The 25816-nt window shown below is 43.5% G+C and overlaps 1 protein-coding gene across 1 annotated transcript in view; it reads left to right on the forward strand.

Annotated features, from left to right (window-relative positions):
* ctnna2 (catenin (cadherin-associated protein), alpha 2) overlaps positions 1-25816 on the forward strand; it is a 1502658-nt gene that overhangs the window by 1223963 nt on the left and 252879 nt on the right. The window contains exon 13 of the mRNA XM_078554361.1: positions 7786-7937. Within this exon, the coding sequence (XP_078410487.1) occupies positions 7786-7937 (152 nt within the window). The remainder of the gene's footprint in view (positions 1-7785; positions 7938-25816) is intronic.

A 25816-nucleotide genomic window follows, 5' to 3' on the forward strand; every position in this document is an offset into this window, starting at 1 on the left:
AAAACTTTGCTCAGTTTCACCAGCAATGCAAAGGGGCTGTTACCTTCAGCTTACGTTTGAATGTATCTAAAATACTGGGAAATTGCAGGGCTATGGGGAAAAAGCAGTGTTGTGAGATGAACTGGATAACTCTTTCAAAGAGCTGACATGATGGGCCGAATGGCCTTCTTCCCTACTGTATGAGTCTGTGTTCTGAAGAATGATACACCCTCAGGCTTAAAAAGGGCATTATTAATGTCATTGCACTGAGATGGTGAGAGATCCCTCAGGCATTTCAGCCTTTTTTTCAAGATCTACATTTTACTGAACAATAATTGATCTAAATTAGCTGCTTAAGAAAGTCACCCCTTTCAGACATAAACTCATGGTACAGTATGTCAATAGATGCCCTTCCTCAAAAGACTTGGAATACCAAAGGTATTTCTTAGAGCTAGGGCTCTAGGCAGCACCATTTTAATGCACTAGCCGATCTCACTTAACATTAATCTTGGATAAAAACAAAAAGCTAAAAGCTACTGCGGATGCTGGAAATCCAAAACAAAACAAAAACAGAATTACCTGGAAAAACTCAGCAAGTCTGGCAGCATCGGCGGAGAAGAAATCAGTTAACGTTTCGAGCCCTCATGGCCCTTCGGCAGAACTGCAGAAGTTCTGTCGAAGGGCCATGAGGGCTCGAAACGTTAACTGATTTCTTCTCCGCCGATGCTGCCAGACTTGCTGAGTTTTTCCAGGTAATTCTATTAATCTTGGATAGTCTGCTATCTGGAGCATTGCTGTTATGTTTAGCTGCTGAAATGCAGATTGCTCAGCCTAGTCTCTGTTTAAAGGCATTGCTCAGGCACTCCCTAAGGGGAACTGGTAAACTGCAAAATGAGTTTCTGCCTATTTTTCTTACTGTTATTGATAAAACAGAGTACAGCCAATGCGAGGACATTCAAGAAGCAATAACTCATTAAGGGGAAAGGAAAAGGGTGGAGTGACAGAAAAGCAGGGATCAGGTGGATATGAAATAAGGAGGGAGGCCCAATTTGGAGAGTGGGAAGAAAGCCAGGCAACTTTTTTCGGCTATATGAGAAGGGAAGGACAGGCAGACCTATGGAGGCTATTGAAAGAAAGTAAAACTAAATATTAAAATTAAAGTCAATTTATGAGTAAGGTTAAGTAAATTCTTAATAATCTATAGAATTACTTTTTTTTAAAAACGATGTTGGAAAAAATTAAAAATTTAAAAACAAATCTTACCTACAACTTAATTGCAATGCCTCCCAGGTAATGTGGCTTGTATGAGCAACAGGAATGTGTACTGTTGAGTTTCCTGAAAGATAAGTGAAATGAGCAATTCGCCCACCTTGCGCCCTCTGTAAGGGGTCAACCAAACTCTGTTACCTGTATCTTAAATCACATCAAGTCCCATTCACCCATCACCCCTGTGGTCACTGACCTACCCAGCTGGCAATACCTTAATTTTAAAATTCTCACCCTTGTTTTCAAATTCCTCCATGGCCTCACTCCTCTCAGTCTTTGTAACCTCCTCTGGCCCTACAACCCACTGAGATCTCTGTGCTCCTTCAATTCTGGCCCCTTGAGTATCCCTGATTTTAAATGCTCCATCTTTGGTGGCCATGCCTTTAGCTGTCTAGGCCCTAAGCTCTTGAATTCTTTTCCTGAACCTGTCTGCCTCTTTTCCTTCAAGATGCTTCTTAAAACTTACCTCTTTAACTAAGCTTTTGGCCATGAGATTAGCAGATCTCCTGTATTCATGGTTACTCAGATGATAGAATTTGCACAGCACCTATTTCTCTCTAAATAAAAGATCATTGTGAACTCAGAATATTTATTCATTCCTTCCTGCAGTGCATTCTGTCTGCAGGTATGATGCAATTTGCATTAAACTACCACTTGACCTTATGCTCCAATTCTTGTTCAATCCTTCTTAATGCTTCTATCCATAGCTTTTATTTCATGTGGTCTGACTTTCAAAATGGATGATCCATAAGTTCTCTCCCTCTCCATATTAGGATTTCCCTTACAATTTGTTAAGGTTTCCCCTCCGCAGTCACCCTGCCACCAGACCTCTGCTCCCCCTCGCCCCTACCCCTCCCAGTTATTTGCTGGAACTAACCTCAGCTTGACCTTGGTCTTTGATGTATTGATATGTTCATTATGACTAGAAATTGCTATTAATCAGAGTTCAACATCCTGCTCAATCAAGCAGGCTTTCCTTAATTTTTCATTGTCCAATTTTTCAAAACCTTTGCATACAGCATAGTTGGATGAGCAAAATGCTGATTGGTTATTCTGGCCATTTGCCAGTTTAGCTGCTTGAGAAGTGTGAAAGTGATTAGTAGTGTTTTCTGTTTGGCTTGTTTTCTTTCAGTCCCACATTGTACAAAATCATCTGCTGCAGAATAATGCACAACCCTGCCTCGTTTTAGACCAGTTAAAAATGGATTAAATAAGGGTGCAGACACAATTGCCCTCCTTCTGTGCTGTAAATGTCTTTGGCCAGGGCAATTAACACTTCTTATTACAAAAAGAGAAAAAATACATCCTGTAGAATCCATGGATACATTTTTCCATCCCTAAACTGGAAAGATGAAATGATACCCTCACGATCAGCAAGTCTTCCAAAAGACATTCCCAATATGGCACCAATACAAGATTACTGCATGAGATATGAGCTCATGGTGTTGGAGGTGAAATATTGGCAAGGATAGAAGATTTGCTGAGGCTTCAATTATTTATGACCTATAATTGACTTGGATGTACAACATAGGTGAAAGCAAAACAAAAACAGAATTACCTGGAAAAACTCAGCAAGTCTGGCAGCATCGGCGGAGAAGAAATCAGTCAACGTTTCGAGCCCTCATGGCCCTTTCGGGGCCGAGTCTTGTGGAGGTGATGGGGGCCTCGGCCACCGTCTGTAGAGCCGGTGAGAGCCCTGTGTTTCCTCTTGCATGGAAGGCCCACCACATCTTGTTCCACTCAGGCACTTGGCAGGCCAGCAGCGGGCCTTCTCCAGGATCAAGAACCCTGGGGGCAGAAGTCCCGCTCGCCGATAGTTGCTGACCGATCAGAGGCCGGCATCTCCAATGAACAGCAGCGGCACTGGGGAGGCGGTGGCAGATGTTGAGACTTAGGTTCATCGCTAGATCCCAGGGCAGAGGTGAGTGATGGTGGCAGGGGGGTTGTGGGGTGGGAGGGGGGGGGTACTCATGGAAGGGTTCGGTGGAGGAGGGTGGCTTTCAGTGACCCACACCACACACCTCTCCTTCACCCTTCCAATTCTTGGTCCTTCAAAAGACACTGAATGCCTTTGAACAAGCGACCCCCACCAGAGAGCCTGCAAGCAGCCCAGCATGGGTTTGCTTGTCACGCTGCCCGCATAATACCAGCGGCAGCAGGATTGTGTCCTACTTAAGGGCCTTCCTGCCGTGGATTTATTTGGGATGGAGGTGGGAAGATGGAGGGGTGCTCTCAACCTGATTAAATGTCACGCTCTATCATCAAACTTGAAACAGGGGAGGGAACAAGGTTCCACTCAAAGAGTTTGCAAAGGTTTGTAAGTTCTCCTCCAAACCGCTCACCATCCTGAATTGCATTGGAAATATATCAGCGTTCCTTCACTGTCCAAGGATCAAAATCCTAGAATTCCCTCCCTAAGAGCACTGTGGGTGTACCCACAGCACATGGACTACAGCGGTTCAAGAAGGCAGCTCACCACCACCTTCTCAATTAAGGATGGGCAATAAAAATGCTGTCCTAGCCAGTGATGCCCACATCCTGTAAAATAATATTTAAAAATGTAGGTTAACTGAACGGACAAAAATTTGGCAGATGAAATATAAGGTGGGAAAATGTGCAGTTGTCCACTTTGGCATGAGGAATAGAAAAGCAGAATATTATTTAGATGGAGAGAGACTGCAGTATAGAGGGATCGTTTGTCCTTGTACATGAATCACAAAATGTTAGCATGCAGGTACAGCAATCAATCAGGAAGGCAAATGGAATGCTGGCATTTATCACAAGTAGGGAAGTCTTGCTACCCTGTAGTACAATGTAGTGCATTGATGAGATCACACCTGGAGTACAGTGTACAGCTCTGATCTCATTATTTAAAGAGGGATACACTTGCTTTGGAAGCAGTTCAGAGAAGGTTCGCTCAGCTGATTCCTGGGAATAAGGGGTTGTCTTATGAGAAAATGTTGAGCAGGTTGGGCCTATACTGATTGGAGTATAGAAGAATAAGAGTTGATCTTATTGAAACAAATAAGATTTTGAGGGGGTATGACAGGGTAGATGCTGAGAAGATGTTTCCTCTCCTGCGGGAATCTGGGACTAGGGGACACAGTTTTAAAATAAGAGGGTCTCCTATTTAAGACAGAAATGAAAAGGAATTTTTTTCTTTCAGAGTGTCATTAATCTTTGGAATTCTCCTCCAGCGAGCAGTAAAGGCTGTTGTTGAAAATATTCAAAGCTCAGCTAGACATATCCCTGATCTACAATAGAGTCAAAGCTAATGGGGCGTGGGCAGGAATGTGGGGTAAAAGCCACAATCTGATCAGGCATGATCTTATTGAATGGCAGATAATGCTTGATGGACAGAATGGCCTGCTCCTGCTCCCATTTCTTATGATTTTATGATCTTATAAGCATCAAATCACTGGGAAGACAAGATGAGAGAATGGTGCTGCAGGTTTTGTGATTGTATTAAAAGAAAAGTGTTGATGTCGCTGGAACCTAAGGGGTCAGTCAAAAATGATGGCAAGCTGCCAGTCCATATTAAGCCCTGGACTGAGAGATGGCTAAAGGGAGGGTTTGAGAGTTGCATGTCAGTGGCTTTTAAAGAATATGCTTTCAAAGGTTGATGGTAAAACAAAAAAGTACTTTTTTAAGGTCTAGGGGTGTGCAAGAGATTAAGGACATCCTATTGCAGATTGGAGGTGCAGGTGAGGAATGGTTGTTGGAGAGGGTTTTTCAACCTGGGAGAGTGTGCAACATGAGGAGGCATGGAGGGTGTCAGCTTGGGCAGAAGTGCAATGAGTTTGCCAGCTCATTGGAGGGTTGAGGTCATGATGAATTCTGCTACAGTGGCCTTAGCTGAGAACCTCAAAATTGCCTTGCTTGCAAGTTGGGTGCCTGGCCTTTTAAGTAGCACTAGCCCTAGGCCCCTTATAGCTGAACGTTTGATCTTTGGTGAGTGACAACTGAATTTGTCCAATGGACCTGCATGGTCCAAATTTGCAAGTTGGGTGAGACGTTAGCTGGCAGGGCTGTGTGATGCCATGATAGGACCACATCAGCAGCCAGAGGGAGCCTGTACAAACACCCTTCTCAATAAGGTGCACTGTGCATCAACTTCCGTAGCGCTGCCTCTAGCCATGCTGCAGCAATTAATTTGTATCCCATGTGTTCAATTTGCTAGACAATATTTGGGCAGGTGCCCAGTCCAGCAGTGAGGGTTGTATCCCGCTTTCCAGTCTAGCGCTACACTCTGCCCTGACAACCATCTATTTGCATTGAACTTCCAATTTCAAGCATTCCAAGTGTGAACATGAAGATTCTTGTCAGCTTGGTACAAACACTTCCACAAGGAGATGCTGGCATTTTTGCCGTTCCTTTCTCAGTAAGCTCAGGTCTCCAACAAAGAGAACAACAATGACACATGCAGTTTTCGATACTTCTAGCATGGGCCATGATGCTAGGAAGATTGCCGTGTGACTTTCCTTGTTGTGTCACATATAGTAACCTCTGTTTCTTTTACTGCCAGTATGGCAATCTCATCAGTAGACTTGAAGTTCATCTTTGCCTCTGTCGTCATCTACCCCGAGTTGCTATTTGACTGTCTCTACAGCTGTATCAACAGATTTCATGCATTAGAAGAATTTTAAAAGGATGCTCCCATGAAAGGTGCTGATGCCCATAACCATATTCAAAAATAAGCACTGTAGCAAACATTCAATATTGTTCACTTGGCCAACTCCAGGTCCGCTCAGATTGGCGGGAAACTGGGATTAGGGACTTTTGGAAGGTTGAGGGCAGAATATTGAAGCAGAGTAGGGAACACTCAGAGAAGAGAAAGGAGCAGAGAACTTGGAGCAAAGCAGGAAGTGGAGAGCATTGCAGATGATGAGGAGCAGGAAGCACTCAGCAGATCATGAACTACAAGCATTTTGTGGGTTTTGACAGATGCTTTTCAGCTTAATGTTTTGGACTTGCATGTCTGAAAGTCTGATGCTATTTGGTAGGAGCAGAATGTGTGCTTGAGGTATAGCTGTCAATAAAACCTTCTAGAGTGGATATTGGGTTGTTGGAATAATTACATGAGTGAATTTTCCTGAATTTATTGAATGTTCTTCATATTTATTTTATTATATACATTTGATTTTAAAGGGTGCTGCAACAGACATTTTTTCGCTAGACCATGAATAGTCTTTATTATGTTCATATGTATGTAAGGCAGTTCAGTGGATTTTATTATGATTGAACTAGTCAGAAATGATGCTACAGAATTAGTTCTGGAATATGATTGGTCACATAGTTCTGAGCTTCAGTTGCTTGAAAGCATGTTGGCCTCTGGTTTGCAATCTGATCGGTTAACAGAACTACGCAAATCCACAGAACTGTCTTACATATGTATGAACATTTAAACATGTCTAAGTTATCCAGAAAAGTTGCAACCACATAGAAAAGTGGGACACTATCGTTTAGGGGCACATCTATCATCAGAATGTGCCTAAGAAGTTAGGGAGCCTTTGGTAGATGGGAGATCACCTTACTAGATCAGCATTTGGTTGCTGAGCTGCACTACGATTAAACAATTCTCTCTCTATCTAACCTAATTCAGTATTCAACAGCAGAAGCTCAGACAATGGATAGAAAACATTGAATTAGCTACATGCTAGATAGTGTGGAAGCACAGATTGCATTAAGAAGAAAGACTTGCATGTATGTAGTGTTTCATCAAGTCGCAGAAAAAAAAACCTCTCAGCTATACATACAAAGAATTACTTTGAAATGCAATAGCAAAGGTGCCAACCAGTTGGACATTAAGGGACCATTTAAGGGCTTCAATTGGCTTCCGTGTAGAAAGGCATTCCTCGACCTTTCCCATCCAGACTTAATTGCGGGCAGTCGGAAAGACAATGGGGTCTCCAGCCTGCATTCCCCTGTCTGGTTTTATGGGCTCTCCCGCCTCCCAGCCTGCCTCTGTAGAAGCATTAAATTCCGCCCTGCATTGGAACTTGAAACCATAAATCTTTCGCTTAGAAGTAAAAATGCCACCACCTGTAAGTATTAAATCTATGTGAATAAATAAAAATGTACTGTGTGAATCCAGAATGCACTAACTTACATAATCAATTGTAGCCGTAAAATAAACATGCATACACAAAAGAACAGGACGAATAAATTAACACTGTAATCAAATGCTTTGGTTTAATTTAATTGATTTGATAGTAAAACTTTGATGACTTGCAATGCGCTGGAATAATTAATATTCTAGCATCTGCTTTCTTTCCCAAGCAAATCTTGATGCAGTCACCATCTACAATCCCACTTCTTTTCTCCCTGTCTTAAGCCATTTAAATTGAAGTGATTTTTTTTTTACCTACTTAACATAGCATCTGCAGAATTAATCAGCGTCCAATCTGCAGTGCATTCTGTGACAATAAGACAAGCTTGGGTACCCTTTAAAAGAGTGCTCAAGCCTTAAGGCAGGAACGGAGACTGGAAAACAAATCTCTAATGCTTTACTTGTGTTTTTATTTTCTCTCTTCTATCCAGTTATGCCTCGTTTTGCCGAACAAGTGGAAATTGCAATTGAAGCACTGAGTGCAAATCCCCCACAGGCTTTCGAAGAGAATGAGTTCATAGATGCTTCACGCTTAGTTTACGATGGAGTACGTGACATAAGGAAAGCAGTGCTGATGATAAGGGTATGCTTGCCAAATGTTTACTTTGCCTAGACATTTAAATATAAAAGTTTTTCATAAAGCCAGTACAAAAAGGCACAATTTTGGATGTAAGTCACAGTAAGGGTGCAACCCATGGACTGATTATCTTCACATTTCAGTCTACTTTCCATTTTAAGACCGCAAACCATTCATTCTGATTGAGGAACTGCTTCCAAAGTGCACAGTTCCTTTTTAACTTTCAACAAGTTTTGCAAAATACCTTTGTGTATTAAAGATTTAAATTAGCAAACGTGGTTCCCAGTTAAAGCAATATTTCAGAATCACATTCCTGTGTGACTTTTCACTCCATAATCTCTTGAGTCAGTGAAGCACTAGAAAGGCTCAACACCACCACCTTTATAATGGTGGTGAATTTCAGATTGGTAAGTGGATGAGAATCCAGCAAAATCTCAGGTAGCACTTGTCCACGTTACCCTTGATTTATTAAATGCAGCGCTGCACACTGCTGGACAGGTAAGACCATAGACCATAAGACATAGGAGCAGAAATTAGGCCATTCGGTCCATCGAGTCTGCTCCGCCATTCAATCATGGCTGATAAATGAGAGCCATGGTAGAGAAATCATTGTGGCTACTTTTCAAGGTGATAGAATCCTGGCCAGACCATTTTACTTGCCAGACCACCTCCACAATGTCCATTTGAAAAGGGGAATTGCTGTTTTAGTGTCAATTTTGAGCAGCTGTACCTGCTTTTTTATTTGCTTTTTGTGGAGTTGGGTGATGCTGACAAACCTACGGACGAGCTGGCATTGGTGGGCCTCCTGCTTCACAGCAAATGTTTGTACCACTGAATGTGTCGCTAAACCACTTCAGAGGCCGCTTTCACCAATGTAATGTGGGAGTGCAGACACACTTAATCCAGACCAACTAAGGGTGGCAGGTTCATTGGAACAAAAGTGGCCATTCAGCATAGAGTTCGCCAGCTCTGGTTGGAGGTATCCCTGGAGGTTTCATCCCATCACCTCTAATAATGCAGCTCCCACACTCTTGCCATTGATCGCCCAACACGGTCAACTCCTCAATGCTCCGCCTTCTTGCGCCGATTGAAAAGCCAACAGAACAGTTGTTAGTTGATTGGATGATTTTTGACTATCAATCTAATGACCCTTTTCCTACCTCCAACCTTTTATAACTAATAAACATGGTTCAAAGAAATCTAACTGTGATTTTTCTTCCAGACTGCTCATAGCAAGGAACTGGAGATTAATCTCCAATTCTTGGAGACTCCAGGCCAATCCTGATACAGCTACTCAAACTTGCTCTCTTTCCTGAAGGACATTAGTGAGTCAGTTGGCAGTTTGCAAGGTGCCAGGCTGCAGATTACAAAACTAAGTTTTGGTTTCAAGTTCCCTACTTACCTTAGCGGGATTTGAACTCGTAACCTGGGTGTTGCGAAATCTGCTGCTATAACCATTATACTAGGAAGTCAGGATATAAACACTCCAAGTTGATAGGTGAAACAAAGTTGAGAGAGAATCCAACTAATTTGGAATAAATTGATCAAAAAGTAAGGAAATGGATAGCTTGGGCGGCTGATGAAAAGTCAGTATTATTCAACGTGGAAATAGCATTCTAAAATACATAGGAGAAGGATCGGGGGTGCTGTTGGATATATCGCTGAATAATTCAGCAGTTTGTAGCAGCAGGGAAGAGAGTGAATGAAATCTTGGACGATATAGTAGAAGAAATAGAACAGAACTCTCAAAAAATGCTTGTAAAAGTGTTGTACAGTCCCAGTCATCGTATTATGACAAAGGTATCCAGGCATTCTACAGCGTGCAGAAAAGAGCAACTAAATTAATAGCTGGGATTAGGCGCCTGAATTATGAGGAGCAGGTGCAGAAACTGGTAGTGTTTACACAGGAGAAGAGAAGACTCAGATATAATCTTATTGAAGTTAATACTTAAAGGGCATTGAAAGATAAATATTAATAAGTTTTACCCAGTCACACACTCTACAACATTCTTCAACTTATAAAATGTGGTTAATATATTTAACTCAACAACAAAAGCTTGCTTTTATGCAATGCCATTCACATAGAAAACCTTCCCAATTCCTTTCACAGAATCATAACCAAGGAGCTAACTGGAAAGGTGACTAAAAGCCTGGTCAAGAAGTAGGCTTTCAGGAGGGTCTTAAAAAATTTCGGAGCTTGAAGCCCTAGTGGCTAAAACATAACACACTGGTGGGGATGCACTATGCTGGAGTCAGAGGAATGGAGAGGACAGGATCATTGAGATGATGGTTTGTAGGGCTGGAAGAGGTTACAGAGATGAAGAGGGGAGACAATGAAGAGATTTAAATGTAAATTTGAGGTGTTGGTGGACTGGAAGCCGGTGTCACTCAGTAAGGATAGGGGCGGTGGGTGATAGGAATTCTTGTGGGACAAGATATGGGCAGCAGAATTTTAGATAGCTGAAGCTTTATGGAAGATACAGGATGTGAGACCAGACAGGAGAATACTGGGCTAGTCAAGTCTGAAGGTGACATTAGTGCAGGTTTAAGCAGCAGATGGGCTGATATAGAAATGGAGGAGGATAATATTACAGAGGTGGAAACAGACCATTTGTGGTGGAGTGGATATGGAGCTCAGCTTCAGGGCTCGTAGGGTGCTGATTGCTAACAGTTTGGTTCAGCCCAAGACAATGACTGGTAAGATGGAATCAGTGGCAAAGGTATGGACTTGAGCAGGAAATGAAGACAAAGCTCAGCTGCAGAAAACTGTGCTTCATCCATAACTGGATATCGGATAACCCTCATTTTTATTATATCACTGAGATTGATTGCCTTCTGGAAGGACTACTGAGATGTGGTCAGAATGAAGATGCTATAGGGAACATGACAAACTCCTCAACAAGAAGATATTTCCTATTACAGGGACTAAGTTGCTAGTTAGTTGTGATCGTGATAAATTATTGGAAACTTCAGAACGTCTCGAAGTTAAGTTGAAGTGGCTCTTCTTTTGTCTTTTTTGCTTCTTTCAAGAGACAGAATTATCCTGGGGTGGATGAGCAATACAGCCATGGGCAGGAATTTTCCAGCTCCCGCTTGGCAGGTGCCCCTGCAGCAGGGCTAGCGAGCCATTGAAATCTCCGTTCACATTAGTGGGACTGGGAGATCCTGCCAGCGTGAGTGCCTGGAAAATTCCGGCCATGGTGTGGATGAACAGTATAGCCATGTTTTGGTTGTACAGTATAAGACCATAAGACATTGGAGCAGAAGTAGGCCATTCGGCCCATCGAGTCTGCTCCACCATTCAATGAGTTTATGGCTGATCTGATAATCCTCAACTCCACTTTCCTGCCTTTTCCCCATAACCCTTAATTCCCTTACTAATTAAAAACCTGTCCATCTCAGCCTTGAATAAATTTAAAGGCCCAGCCTCTACAGCCCTCTGTGGTAAAGAATTCCACAGATTCACTACCTTCTGAGAGAAGAAATTCCTCCTCGTCTCTGTTTTAAATGGGCAACCCCTTACTCTGAGATTATGCCCTCTGGTCCTAGACTCTCCCACAAGGAGAAACAACCTCTCAGCATCTACCCTGTTAAGCCCCCTAGAATCTTATATGTTTCAATAAGGTCATCCCTTATTCTTCTAAACTCCAATGAGTACAGGCCCAAGTTACTCAACCTCTCATAAGAAAATCCCTCCATACCCGGGATCTACCTAGTGATCCTTCTCTGGACTACCTGCAATGCCAGTATACCTTTCCTTAGATAAAGGGACCAAAACTGTTCAAAGTATTCTAGGTGTGGTCTAACTAGTGCCTTGTATAGTTTTAGCAAGACATCAGTCATCTCAGCCTCAGAACATCACTGCAGGAGTTCCCAGGGTAGTGTCCTTGGCCCAAACGTCTTCAGATGCTTCATTAATGACCTTCCTTCCATCATAAAGTCAGAAATGGGGATGTTCACTGATGATTGCACAATGTTCAGCACCATTCATGACTCCTCAGATACTGAAGCAGTCCATGTCCAAATGCAGCAAGACCTGGACAATATCCAGGCTTGGGCTGACAAGTGGCAAGTAACATTCGCACCACACAATGGTAGGCAATGGCCATCTCCAATAAGAGAGAATCCAACCATCGCCTATTTACATTCAATAGCATTACCATCACTGAATCCCCCACTATCAACATCCTGGGGGTTACCATTGACCAGAAGCTGAACTGGACTAGCCGTATAATTACTGTGGCTGCAAGGGCAGATCAGAGGCTAGGAATCATGCAACTAGCAACTCACTTCCTGACTCCCCAAAGCCTGTCCACTATCTACAAGGCACAAGTCAGGAGTGTGACGGAATACTCCCCACCTGCCCGGATGAGTGCAGCTCCCACAACACTTGTCCATCCAGGACAAAGCAGCCCATTTGATTGGCACCACATCCACAAACGTTCACTCCCTCCACCACCAACACACAGTAGCAGCAGTGTGTACCATCTACAAGATGCATTGCAGGAATTCACCAAGGCTCCTTCAACAGCATCTTCCAAACCCATGACCACTACCATCTAGAAGGACAAGGACACCAGATAGATGGGAATACCAACACCTGGAAGCTCCCTTCCAAGTCATTCACCATCCTGACTTGGAAATATAATCACACATAATCACAGTGCAGAAGAGGCCCTTCGGTACATCGAGTCTGCACTGACACGTGAACCTACCTAATCCCATTTACCAGCACTTGGCCCATAGCCTTGAATGTTATGACGTGCCAAGTGCTCATCCAGGTACTTTTTAAAGGATGTGAGGTAACCTGCCTCCACCACCCTCCCAGGCAGTGCATTCCAGACTGTCACCACCCTCTGGGTAAAAAAGTTTTTCCTCACATCCCCCCTAAACCTCCTGCCCCTCATCTTGAACTTATGCCCCCTTGTGACTGACCCTTCAACTAAGGGGAACAGCTGCTCCCTATCCACCCTGTCCATGCCCCTCATAACCTTGTACGCCTCGATCAGGTCGCCCCTCAGTCTTCTCTGCTCCAACGAAAACAACCCAAGTCTATCCAACCTGTCTTCATAACTTAAATGTTTCATCCCAGGCAACATCCTGGTGAATCTCTTCTGCACCCCCTCCAGTGCAATCACATCCTTCCTAAATGTGGCTACCAGAACTGCACACAGTACTCCAGCTGTGGCCTCACCAAGGTTCTATACAACTCCAACATGATCTCCCTACTTTTGTAATCTATGCCTCAATTGATAAAGGCAAGTGTCCCATATGCCTTTTTCATCACCCCACTAACCTGCCCCTCCGCCTTCACAGATCTATGGACACACACACCAAGGTCCCTTTGTTCCTCAGAACTTCCTAGTGCCATGCCGTTCATTGAATACTTGTGAAATTATTCCTTCCAAAGTGTATCACCTCACACTTTTCAGGGTTAAATTCCATCTGCCACTTATCTATGTATCAAAAATTCAGACATCCATCTTACCTCATACTAAATTCCATCTTCAAAATCCCTGATCAACATTTTTTTTACAATGAAAAAGTGGTGGTCAGGAGCAACGGTGATATTGTCAATGAAATTAAAGAAATGTGGCACACATGTTGAATAATTATTTTGTGTCAGTATTTACAGTAGAGGAAGAAGACAGCATGCCAGTAATCCCAAGGAAAACACTGAATCAGGGACAGGGACTCACCAAAATTAATACAAGTAAAATAACAAAATAATGAGACTAAAATGTGTCAATTCCTCAGAATCAGATGATTTCCATCCCATGATTTTAAAGGAAGTAGGTGAAAACATGCATTTGTCCGAACCATAATCTTCCAAGGATCTCTCAATTTGGGAACCGTTTGGCAACGAAGAATTTAACAAAGGTCAAAGAAGAAAACAAGGGAATTATAAACCAGTTAGCCTAACATCTGTTGTCAGGAAATTACTATAGTCTATAGCTATAGATACGGTGACTGAACACCTTGGCATTTTTCAGTTAATCATACAGACAACATGGATTTGTAAAGGGTAGGTCATACCTGGTAAGCCTGGTTGAATTTTTTGAAGAGGTGATTAAAGGAGCAGAGGAATGTATATGGATGTTAACTATATGGACTTCCAGAAGGTGTTTGATTAAGTCCCTCATAAGAGACCGTTAGCTAAGGTTGAAGCTCAATGAATTATTGACTTGGTTAGGGAATTGACTAAGCAGTAGGGGAAAGAGTATAGAGGTAATGGGTATGTATTCTAATGGCAGAATGTGACTAGTGCTATCCCACAAGGATCTGTGTTGAGGTTTCAGCTACTCACTGTATTTATCAGCGACTTAGATGATGGGATTGGCAGCCACATATCTAAATTTGGCAATGACAGAAAGTTAGGTAGCATTAAGCATGTAGATGGAAACATAAAATTACAAACAGACACTCGAGTGAATGGACAAAGCTGTGGCAAATGCGAGGTCATTCATTTTGGACCTAAAAAGGATAGATTAGTAATTTCTAAGTGGTAAAAAGCTAGAAACTGTAGAAGTCCAAAGAGTCTTGAGGGGCAAGTATGAAGGTTATTAAAATATCATTAACAGGTTTAGAAAATAAGTAAAAAAGGCTAATGGAATACTACTCTTTATGTTTAGGAAGTGAAGTCATGCCTCATCCATAAAAAGCCTAGGTTTGACTGCGAGTAGTTATGTGCACCAAACGTTAGTAAAGATATAGTTAGAAGAAGAAGGAGTGTAGTGCAAGTTTACCAGAATAATAACTGGACTCCAAAGGTTAAATTATGAGGAACGATTACACAAATCAGGTTTGTATTCCCTGGAATTTAGAACCTACAAGGGATACTTGATTGAAGAAGATTTCAAGGTATTAAGGGGAACAGATACAGAGAGAGATACAGAGAGAGAGAGATACAGAGAGAGAGAGAGTCTAGGGCTGGGGTTGTGAGGCGGCGGGGGGGTGGGGGGGGCATCATCTTAAAATTAGAGCCAGACCTTTCAACAGTGAAATTAGTAAATACTTCTACACATAAAAGAGTGGGGGCGGAAAGAGTTCAAGTTTGGAACTCTCTGTCAATTAAAGGCAACTGATGATTAAATCGATTATTTATTTTAAAACGGAGATTGATAGAATTTTATCATCAAGGAAGTATTAAAGGCAGTATGATTCTCCAACTGGGGTCTGTGGACACCGGCCAGGGGTGCGGATGTTTGTAGAAACTTTTTTAGAGCTGCACAAAATAATTTCTCAGGCGATGAGAGAGAGAGAGAGAGAGACAGAGACAGAGAGAGAGATTGAAAGAGAGCAAAAACACAAAAAGGTCAAAATTCAGAATAAAGGCAAGCCGTCTACTTTATATTAATTAATGGTAGTTAGCATTAATCCTGCACAAGGGACCGACAGGATACTCACCCCAAAGTTCCCTTGTTGTCCAAATGTTGCCCTTCTTCTCACTGACGGGCCTTGATTACCAGGGTTTTCAGTGATGGGTCTCACATTTACTTTTGGGCAGCAGTGGGGGTGGGAAAAGAAGAGAAGTGGGAGGCCAGCTATTGCTGTGCTATTCAAGTTCATTGAATTTGGGCTCGTGCAGTGAGCAAGGGCCACTGTAATAATGTCTGGTCTGCTGAGTTTCCACCATCTTCTGTTTATATTAACCTCCTGCTGGTTTGATTCCTTTTTGCACTTGTCTATCGTCGTTCCTTCACTGTCGCTGGGTCAAAATCCTGGAACTCCCTTCCTAACAACACTGTGGGTGTACCTACACCACATGGACTGCAGCGGTTCAAGAAGGCAGCTCACCACCAACTTCTCAAGGGCAACTAGGGATGGGCAATAAATGCTGGCCCAGCCAGCGAAGCCCAGATCCCGTGAATGAATTTTTAAAAATGTACAGTATAGCCATGGGGTGGGTGAATAGTCTGGCCAAGGTGTGGGCGAACAGTTTGCTTGGTTACAGTGTTAACTGGATAGGTGCCCTTGCTAGGAATAAGTTACGGCTGGATTTGGCAGTGCTCCAGAGGTAAAGGTACATTATACCTACCAACTCTTTCCCACGCATCAAACACCTCCAACCTGGCCACCCAGACAATATACGTTTTGTTGACTTATGACACTGTTACATCAGGCATTGTTTTCTCAATTGCATCAAGTTAACAATAACAAGGTTACAAAATATTTTACATTTCTGAGAGAATCTTTGAGCCTGCAAGAAATTGAGCATCAATAAATCCTACCTCAAAATGCTCTTTCTACCTCAGAGTGTGTTTACCAAACCAATTATTTTATTCAGAAAGGAAGAATTATAAGAGCTATATTACTATTTACTGTCACGGCAATGTCACGTGATGTAATGATGTGATTTGACGTGTCATGTTATATTGTATCTGTAAACAAATGGTTATGAAGTTTAAGAAACACTTACTCATGAGAAAGCTTCCCTAGTAATAGCTAATAATATCTCTAATAATACCTCACTATCAATGTCAGGGAAATGTTTGCACCAATTTTGCCTGGATATTGTGTAGCAATATCTCCAGCAGCAGATGGCGATTTTGGGGGAGATCACCAAACAGAGGAATTGGTTCGCCCCTGTGGGCCCCTCTCTGCAGGGAGCAATGTATTTGTCAAGTGGAGGGGTGGAGCCAGATGCCATGAGGTGAGCAAGAAAGCAGCAAGGACCAATCCAGGGTTTATGAGTGGCAGTGTGGCAGGAGCCTAGGGCAGCTTGAAGCCGCTGAGGGCTAAGGAGCCAGGAAGGGAATTGGAATCTAGTCAAACTGACTGATAGCACTCCTGAGTCTGGGAAGACTCATGAGAGAGAGAGAGAGAAAGAGTAAAAAACAGGACTACAGCCAGGAGCTGAGCAGCAGAACAAGCCTGAACCAGCCTGGTGAGTGAATGTGTTGAGGAGCCGAGGCCCCAAATAGGACAGAGATCTGGAGCATTGGCAGTCAATATTCTCCGTAAATAGTTTGTTTCTTGGAGTTATGATTTTCCTTGGGGGATTGAAACTGCGTTGATGCCAGTGAAATAAAAAAACCTTGTGCAGTCCGTATACTTAAATCACATGTTACATCTTGGCATAGTCAGCAGGATTCCACAGTACAGGCATCAGGTCAAAGCAGACGAAATGGAATGGCGCCTGGCCGAGATGAACCGGATGTTGACAGAAGTGGAACTGGACCTGCCAGCGGGGGTGTCTGAAGTAGCTGCAGCTCTAGCAGAGGTGCAAGCTTCACAGGATGAAGCTGAGAGTCGAAGCAGTAACCAGAAAGCGGCTTCCAGTGTGCCCTCCTTTAACGTAGCAGGGCAAGGATGGAATATCCCATCATGGATGTTCTACCTGCCGACGGGTAGGAAGCTGGACAGATTTGGGGGAAGACCAGAGATGTCCAACAACGTGGTAGCTGAGGTCTGGATTGAGGGTGCACATCTGGTCATGGCACCCAGGGGCCTCAATGAGAGGGAGCAGTCAGTGTTTGTGATGGAACATCTGTGCTGGGAAGCTTGCTGGTAAATACTGGGGAGAGGTGTAGATGTCCAAAGAAGTCCACGGCAGGTCCATGAGGTCCTCCACTGGTTTTTGGGGACAGCAGAAGCCTTTCACATCTGCAGTAGAAGCTTTACGAGTATAAGCAAGCCGAAGGAGAGGACCTGGTCTCTGTATCCCTGGAGTTGGTGGAATTGTTCGACTGCATCATCCTTCTGGATCCCTCCTTTGGATCGACCAAGGACATGCATCTGAAAAATTGTCTAGCTGAAGCGGTGATGGATGAAGACGTACAGAGGGAATTGAGGAGACTCAACCTTGACAAACCCCGATTGTCCTTCTCTGTTAGATTACATCATCCGGATCATGGGAAAGTCTGGACTCCTAAGACCAGGAAGGAGGCCACCATCAGGGAGGTAACTTTCAGCGCGGACAGGGATGTAGACCTCAGGCTGAAGAGGTAGGCGGAACAGATTGTTGCACAGCAAGCATGAATCCAATCCTTGCTGTCCTATCTCTACAGTAAAAGCCTCGTGACCGAGCACGTCCAACGGATACTCCAAAGAGCCGTTGGAATTGTAACGGCTTTGCTCTTCCAACCACATACACCACAGACATCTTTCACGGCGACCCCGTTCTGTGCAGCTCCATTCCTCGTCCCTCACCAGAGAAGATACAGGCCCAGTAAAGGAAGTGGAAACACTGAGGCCCTCAGCCAAAAGACCGAACATGGAAGGCAACTCACTTTTTGCCAGTTTAGAGAGGATTAGGCTGATGCCATGCCCATGTCTCAAGCAAATGTCAGCATTCACACCCCAATCCTCTGCGGAATCCAGCTGTCAAAGTATCAGTGATGTGCTTGTGAGGGAGCTCCAAACCAGGTTCAGTGGGGTAGAGCCAGGTACAGTTTCACCTTTGCCATCCATCTCAAAAGAGGACCTCAGGCAGCTTCAACTGTTCGATGAAGACACCGATAGATTTCACTTTTACTGGAAGACTAAGCAGCCACTGGCCCAAGGCTGTCTAACAAACAGGCACTATAAACTGGTTTAGTACTGGTTCATGACAATGGGAGAAAGGTGAAGCAGCTCACCCTGCCCGATAGTCTCCAACGTTAAGTGTTGACCACAGCTGATGACTGGGGGGGTCCCAAATGTCAGAGAGAACGGCTGCACTGACAAGAAGGTGGTGTTACAGGCCAGGGATGGCTGCCCATATTGCCTAGAACTGTGGGAAGTGTACTTTGGCAAAAGCACAAAGCAGCTTGACACCGGTGGTCATGCCCATGACGTCGGACCTGCAGCTGGAAGGCAACTTCAGAAGACTGTTTCCAGAGAGGAGTTGTTCGATGCCAAAAGTCTGGTGATGATATGGGGGCAAGCACCCCACTTAGCATTGTTACGGAACCTGAAGCGGCAGCCAGCAATGGCCTGAGTGAAGAGCAGTTGGATTGCAGTGGGAATTCTAGAATATACATATCAGAGATTTCGGGGAGGGGGTAGGTGCTACATCCAGTGTGAGGAGGCTGACTTTGGTGCTGGAAGGAGATGCCAAGAAGCCTGACAGGGAGGCTGCAACTGGAGCAACCAGTGCTGCTGATCATACAGTCCCTGGAGACATGTCCGGTCTAGATGCCCATGCGGCTGACCCATCACGGAGCCTGGGAAGATCAGAAAAGGTCATCTCAAGCAAATGCAGGATATCGTCTCAACCCGTACCATCTCCTCAGATTGGTGGTGAACGAAGAAAACACTGCCACCAATGTGAACTTGAGCATGCAAGCTGTCATAGCTCAATTGAACACGATTGCTCAGTAAACAATCACTGTGTGATATGTCTAGTTGCCGGGATGGCAACTCTCAAACAGGGAAGTGTGTAGCGGGGTCTCCGGCAGCAGGTGGCAATATTGTGGGAGAGCACCGAACAGGGGAACTGTTCGGCCCCTCCCTGCACGGATTAGTGTCTTCACATGTGGATGGGTGGAACCAGATGCTATGAGGCAAGGGAGAAAGCAGCAAGGACTGATCCAGGGCTTGTGAGTGGCAGTGTGGCAGGAGCCTCGGGCAGCTTCAAGCCCCAGAAGGGGACTAAGGAGCCAAGAAGCAAAGTGGAAACCTCATAAAACCAACTGGCAGCACCCCTAAATCTGAAAAGCCTCATGAGATAGAGAGCAAGCGAGAGAACAGGACTGCAGCCAGGAGCTGGCAATAGAACAAGCCTGAACAAGCTCGGGAAGTGACAGCATTGAGGAGCCGCGGCCCTGAATAGGACAGAGATGTGGAGCATCGGCAGTGAACATTCTCTTTAAATAATTTGTTTCTTGGAGTTATAGTTTCCCTTGGGGGTTGATACCGCGTTGATGCCAGTGGAATAAACCTGTTTTATAACATTCGTGCAATCCGTGTGCTTAAATCGCATGTTACAAAAGAATGACTAATGTTACAGTACCACCACCAACATTCCACCAAATGCAAGTCGTTGTTAAAAAGGATGCTTAATTTTGTGTTTCTCAGTTTAAAAATAATTAAATTACAAGTTGTCCTAAAGGATGCTATTTTCAATTAGGCCTGTGCAAGCAGATTACAGCCATTACAACCATAACCCTCGTACCACGCAGGGCATAATATTGGCTTGAATAGAGTAACACTAAAATATGCTATAATAATAATTTCAGGGGAGATCAGAAAAGATTGAAGTTATATTTTAAGTATGAACAACCTTAGCACTAAATTGTAGAGTCATTATCAAGTGTGGAAAAAGTTCAGTAAATGGGCATAAATCCTGAAAGGTTGTTTTTGTCTAAGCTCTGTCGCTGTTAGTTTTGTGAAATCAGCTGTAATTTGTCCCTTTGTAGTGACTAGAATGATTAAAACCGACGGTGAAAAATGAAAAATGTTCTGTCATGTGCTCTGTCAAAATACTAATTATAACTTGCAAATGTAATTTGTATTGATATTTTAATTGCTGTTTCCGAAGTCTGGTTTTATAGATATTCCGTGCTTCTCAAACAGGTACCACAGTCATTAAGACAAAAATCAAAACATACACATAAGTTTTAATGGTCTGTTCAATTGGTTTTATGCAATGCCTGTGGTTTCAGCAGCCTGGCAAGCAGCAGAGTGATAGCTAATTTTTTCTTGAACTGAGAAACCATGTTGAATGGCCAATGCAAGATACCAGTCTGGCTGAAAAGCATGGTGGATAAGTGGAGATAGATTAAGGCATGATCTTTGAGTGGCCCTAAGTTTACGTTTTGAAATACCTGAAGATTAGTGGAGGTAGAAAAGGAATATGTTAGCCTAGACCCTTAATTCCAATATAGTGATAATGAAGGAGGAGGAAATTCACGTAAAACAGCATGTTTGGAGTGTAGAATGAACAAAAATGATTGTGTCAATAATATGATCTGTCTGAAAGGGTGATGGATCACAGTCACTCAGCGCTGATCCTTGCAATCATCTTCCCTAACCTTGCGCAGTCCAACATTAGATATCTGCAGAGGATGCTACGTAAAACCTTATTTTTCCATACCTTGAGTAATGTGGGAGGGTTGCAAAACCTTGAACTCCTCATAGTCCAGATGGAAAATAGGGAAAAAATTTGACAAATTTCACAGTGTATTAAGGGTGCCTGAAAAATGTCAAGATGCCATTTTGGTCTCATGATTTTCAGGCTTCTGGTGTGGCCACCTAAAACAGGCATTAAGTACCTTGCATACACTATTGAGAAGCGTAATGCCTGTTGTAGGACCCCTCAGAAATTGAGCTGATCTGAACAAAACTGTTTAGGTTTGCCTGCTGTAGTTGAGGCCTTGGAACGAGTCGCAAGCTAAAAAGAATGTAAATAATAGGAATTTGATAACCAATTGCGAAAGAAAAAAATGCAGGCCTATTGGTAAGGAGCAGGGAAGTGGGACTAACTATGTAGAAGTTGAGGTTGGGTGTAAGAATGCTTTCAGTAGAACTGGATGGCCTCTTTATGCAGGCTTGGCTAAGAGCCCAGATTCATAAAAGGATTATCTCAGCAGGGTGCTCTGATTTGCCAACTGGAGAGAACTGTTGACTTTGCTTGACTGACATCTTTAAGTGGTTATATTTGCGAGAGTGATTGGGGAGGGTTTAAACTAAAATGGCTGGGGGATGGGAACCTATGCAAGGAGTCAGAGGAGGGGGAATCAAGGGCAAGAACAAAAGACAGAAAGGGGAACAAGAAAAATGATAGACAGAGAAATCAAGGGCAAGAATCAAACAGGGCCTCAGTGAAAAACGGTGGGAATGGGACAAGTAGTGTTAAAAAGACAAGCCTTAAGGCTTTGTGCCTTAACACGAGGAGCATTCGCAATAAAGTGGATGAATTAACTGTGCAAATAGAAGTAAACAGGTATGATATAGTCGGGATTAGGGAGACATGGCTGCAGGGTGACCAGGGATGGGAACTGAAATCCAGGGGTATTCAGTATTTAGGAAGGACAGACAAAAGGATAAGGCGGTGGAGTTGCATTGCTGGGGGTTAAAGAGGAAATTGATGCAATAGTGAGGAAAGATATTAGCTTCAATGATGTGGAATCTGTATGGGTAGAGCTGAGAAAGACTAAGGGGCATAAAAACGATAGTGGGGATTGTATATAGACCCCCAAGCTGTAGCAGTGATGTTAGGAATGGCATTAAACAGGAAATTAGAGATGCATGCAATAAAGGAACATCTGTAATTATGGGTGACTTTAATCTGCATATAGATTGGGCAAATCAAATTAGTAACAATACCGTAGAGGAGGAATTCCTGGAGTGTATATGGGATGGTTTTCTGGACCAAAACATTGAGGAACCAACTCGAGAACAGCCATCCTAGACTGGGTATTGTCTAATGAGAAAGGATTAATTGGCAATCTAGTTGTGCGAGGCCCCTTGGGGATGAGCGACCATAATATGATAGAATTCTTAATCAAGATGGAGAGTGACGTCGTTGATTCTGAGACTAGGGTCCTGAATCTTAATAAAGGAAACTACGATGGTATGAGGCGCGAGTTGGCTATGGTGAATTGGGAAACGTTACTTAAAGGGATGATGGTGGATAGGCAATGGCAAACATTCAAAGAGTGCATGGGTGAACTGCAACAATTGTTTATTCCTGTCTGGTGCAAAAATAAAACAGGAAAGATGGCCAAACCATGGCTTACAAGGGAAATTAGAGATAATATTAGATCCAAGAAGGAGGCATACAAGTTGGCCAGGAAAAACAACAGACCTGAGGATTGGGAGCAGTTTAGAATTCAGCAAAGGAGGACCACGAGATTGATTAAGAATGGGAAATTAGAGTACGAGAGTAAGCTGACTGTTAAAGTTTCTATAGATGTGTGAAGAGAAAAAGATTGGTGAAGACAAATGTAGGTCCCTTACAGTCAGAAACAGGGGAATTTATAATGGGGAACAAAGAAATGGCTGACCAACTAAATACATACTTTGGTTCTGTCTTCAGACACAAATAACATACCAGAAATGTTGGGGAACACAGGGTATATTGAGAGGGAGGAACTAAAAGAAATCAGTATTAGTAGGGAAATGGTGTTGGGGAATTGATGAGATTGAATGTTGATAAACCCCCAGGGCCTGATAATCTACATCTCAGAGTACTTAAAGAAGTGACCCTAGAAATGGTGGATGCATTGGTGGTCATCTTCTGAGATTCTATAGACTCTGGAACAGTTCCTACAGATTGGAGGGTAGCTAATGTAACCTTACTATTTAAAGAGAGAAAACAGGGAATTATAGACCAGTTAGCCTGACATCGGTAATGGGGAAAATTCAAGAGTCCATTATGAAAAATTTAATCGCTGAGCACATGGAAATCAGTGGCAGAATCAGACAGAGTCAGCATGGATTTACGAAAGGGAAATCATGCTTGATAAATCTAATGGAATTTTTCGAGGATGTAACGAGTAGAGTTGATGAGGGGGAGCCAGTGGATGTGGTTTATTTGGACTTTCAGAAGGCTTTTGACAAAGCCCCACATAAGAGATTAGCGTGTAAAATTAAAATGCATTGTATTGGGGGTAGTGTATTGAGATGGATAGAAAACTGGTTAGCAGACAGGAAACAAAGAGTAGGAATAAATGGGTCTTTTTCCGAATGGCAGGTAGTGACTAGTGGGGTACCGCAGGGATCGGTGCTGGGACCCCAGCTATTCACAATATATATTAATGATTTAGATGAGGGAACTAAATGTAATATCTCCAAATTTGCAGATGACACAAAGCTGGGTGGGAGGGTGAGCTGTGAGGAGGATGCAGAGATGCTTCAGTGTGATTTGGATAAGCTGAGTGTTTGGTCAAATGCATGGCAGATGCAGTATAATGTGGATAAATGTGAGGTTATCCACTTTGGTGGCAGGAAGGCAGATTATTATCTGAATGGCTATAAATTGAGAGAGGAGAATGTGCAACAAGACCTGAGTGTCCTCGTACACCAGTCACTGAAGGTAAGCATGCAGGTGCAGCAGGCAGTAAAGAAGGCAAATGGTATGTTGGCCATCATAGCGAGAGGATTCAAATACAGGAGCAGGGGTGTCTTGCTGCAATTATACAGGGCCTTGTTGAGACCACAGCTGGAATATTGTGCGCAGTTTTGGTCCCCTTTACTGAGGAAGGGTGTTCTTGTTATTGAGGGAATGTAGCGAAGTTTACCAGACTGATTCCTGGGATAGCGGGGCTGACATGTTAGGAGAATAGAGTCGGTTAGGATTATATTCGCTGGAGTTCAGAAGAATGAGGGGGGGATCTCATAGAAACCATAAGACCATAAGACATAGGAGCAGAAATTAGGCCATTCGGCCCATCGAGTCTGCTCCGCCATTCAATCATGGCTGATAAGTTTCTCAACCCCATTCTCCCCATAACCCTTTGATCCCCTTACCAATCAAAAACCTATCTATCTCGGTCTTAAATACACTCAATGACCTGGCCTCCACAGCCTTCTGTGCAATGAATTCCATAGATTCACCACTCTCTGGCTAAAGAAGTTTCTCCTCATCTCTGTTCTAAAATGTCTTCCCTTTACTCTGAGGCTGTGCCCTCGGGTCCTAGTCTCTCCTACTAATGGAAACATCTTTCCCATGTCCACTCTATCCAGGCCATTCAGACATCTATAAAATTCTAACAGGACTAGACAGGGTAGATGCAGGAAGGGTGTTCCCGATGGTGGGGGAGTCCGGAACCAGGGGTCACAGTCTGAGGATACGGGGTAGACCTTGTAGGACTGAGATGAGGAGAAATTTTTTCACCCAGAGAGTGGTGAGCCTGTGGAATTCGCTAACACCAAAAGTAGTTGAGGCCAAAACATTGCATGTTTTCAAGAAGGAGTTAGATATAGGTCTTGGGGCAAAAGGGATCAAAGGATATGGGGAGAAAGCGGGAGCAGGCTATTGAGTTGGATGATCAGTCATGATCATAATGAATGGCGGAGTAGGCTCGAAGGGCCAAATGGCCTACTCCTGCTCCTAGCTTCTATGTTTCTATAACAAGTTGTTCTTTCTGAGATCTCTTTTGTCAATGTCTCAATGTTTATTTGAACAATATCAAGAGGTGTTTAGTGTTTGAAACCTTTCTTACTGATATTTTAATGGTCTGTCTGAGTGACACCTGTGTAGGATTGTAGGGACAGCAGTTTTCCTTCAAAGGAACATTTGTGAATGGGTGTGTTTTTCTCTGGACAGTTCCATACATGCCATTGTTATTACATGGCTCATTGGTTCTGTACCTATTTATACAGGGTGAATGGGCATGGAAGGGCCACATTGGCATGAACTGGCACAAGGGCTATAAGAGGCCATGGGGGAGGGTGAGCGACAGAAGTTGGAATGGAGGGGGCATGGGGTAAGACCTTTTGAATTTATACTTATCACACGGCCCTTGAATCCAGACTTCTCTGGGGGACTGTGAACCATCAGTCATTAAGAAGCTGGCCCCACTTGACAAAAATGGCTGGGGATAGGAGATGCTTACTTCTGAAATGGAGCCACCCTGGTTGGGAGTGTCAGCCAAAACTGGAGGTGCCAGGAATGGGAGTGGGAAACCCAGAATGGAGTCCCACCCACCATATTTGAATGGCTCCGGAGTTGTTACAACTCTGCAAAAATCTAGGCCTTTGCCACTTTATAGTTGGATAGCTCTTTCAAAGAGCTGACATAGGCACAATGGGCCGTATAGCCTCCCCTTGTGCTGTATAATGCAATGATGTAGAGAAAGGCATGATTGTCAGTGTCATGTGATAATGTCGTTGATTCAATGTCAGCTCCGAGCTTTCAATATGAATAACATAAGCAGGGGATGGTTTGGTTATGGCCTGGGCAGATGGTGCAAAACTGAAAATATGCATTTCTAATGAGGTTACAAAGTTACAGTGTA

Source organism: Cetorhinus maximus, chromosome 1, assembly GCF_964194155.1.
Source record: "Cetorhinus maximus chromosome 1, sCetMax3.hap1.1, whole genome shotgun sequence".
In the NCBI taxonomy this organism is placed as follows: Eukaryota; Metazoa; Chordata; class Chondrichthyes; order Lamniformes; family Cetorhinidae; genus Cetorhinus; species Cetorhinus maximus.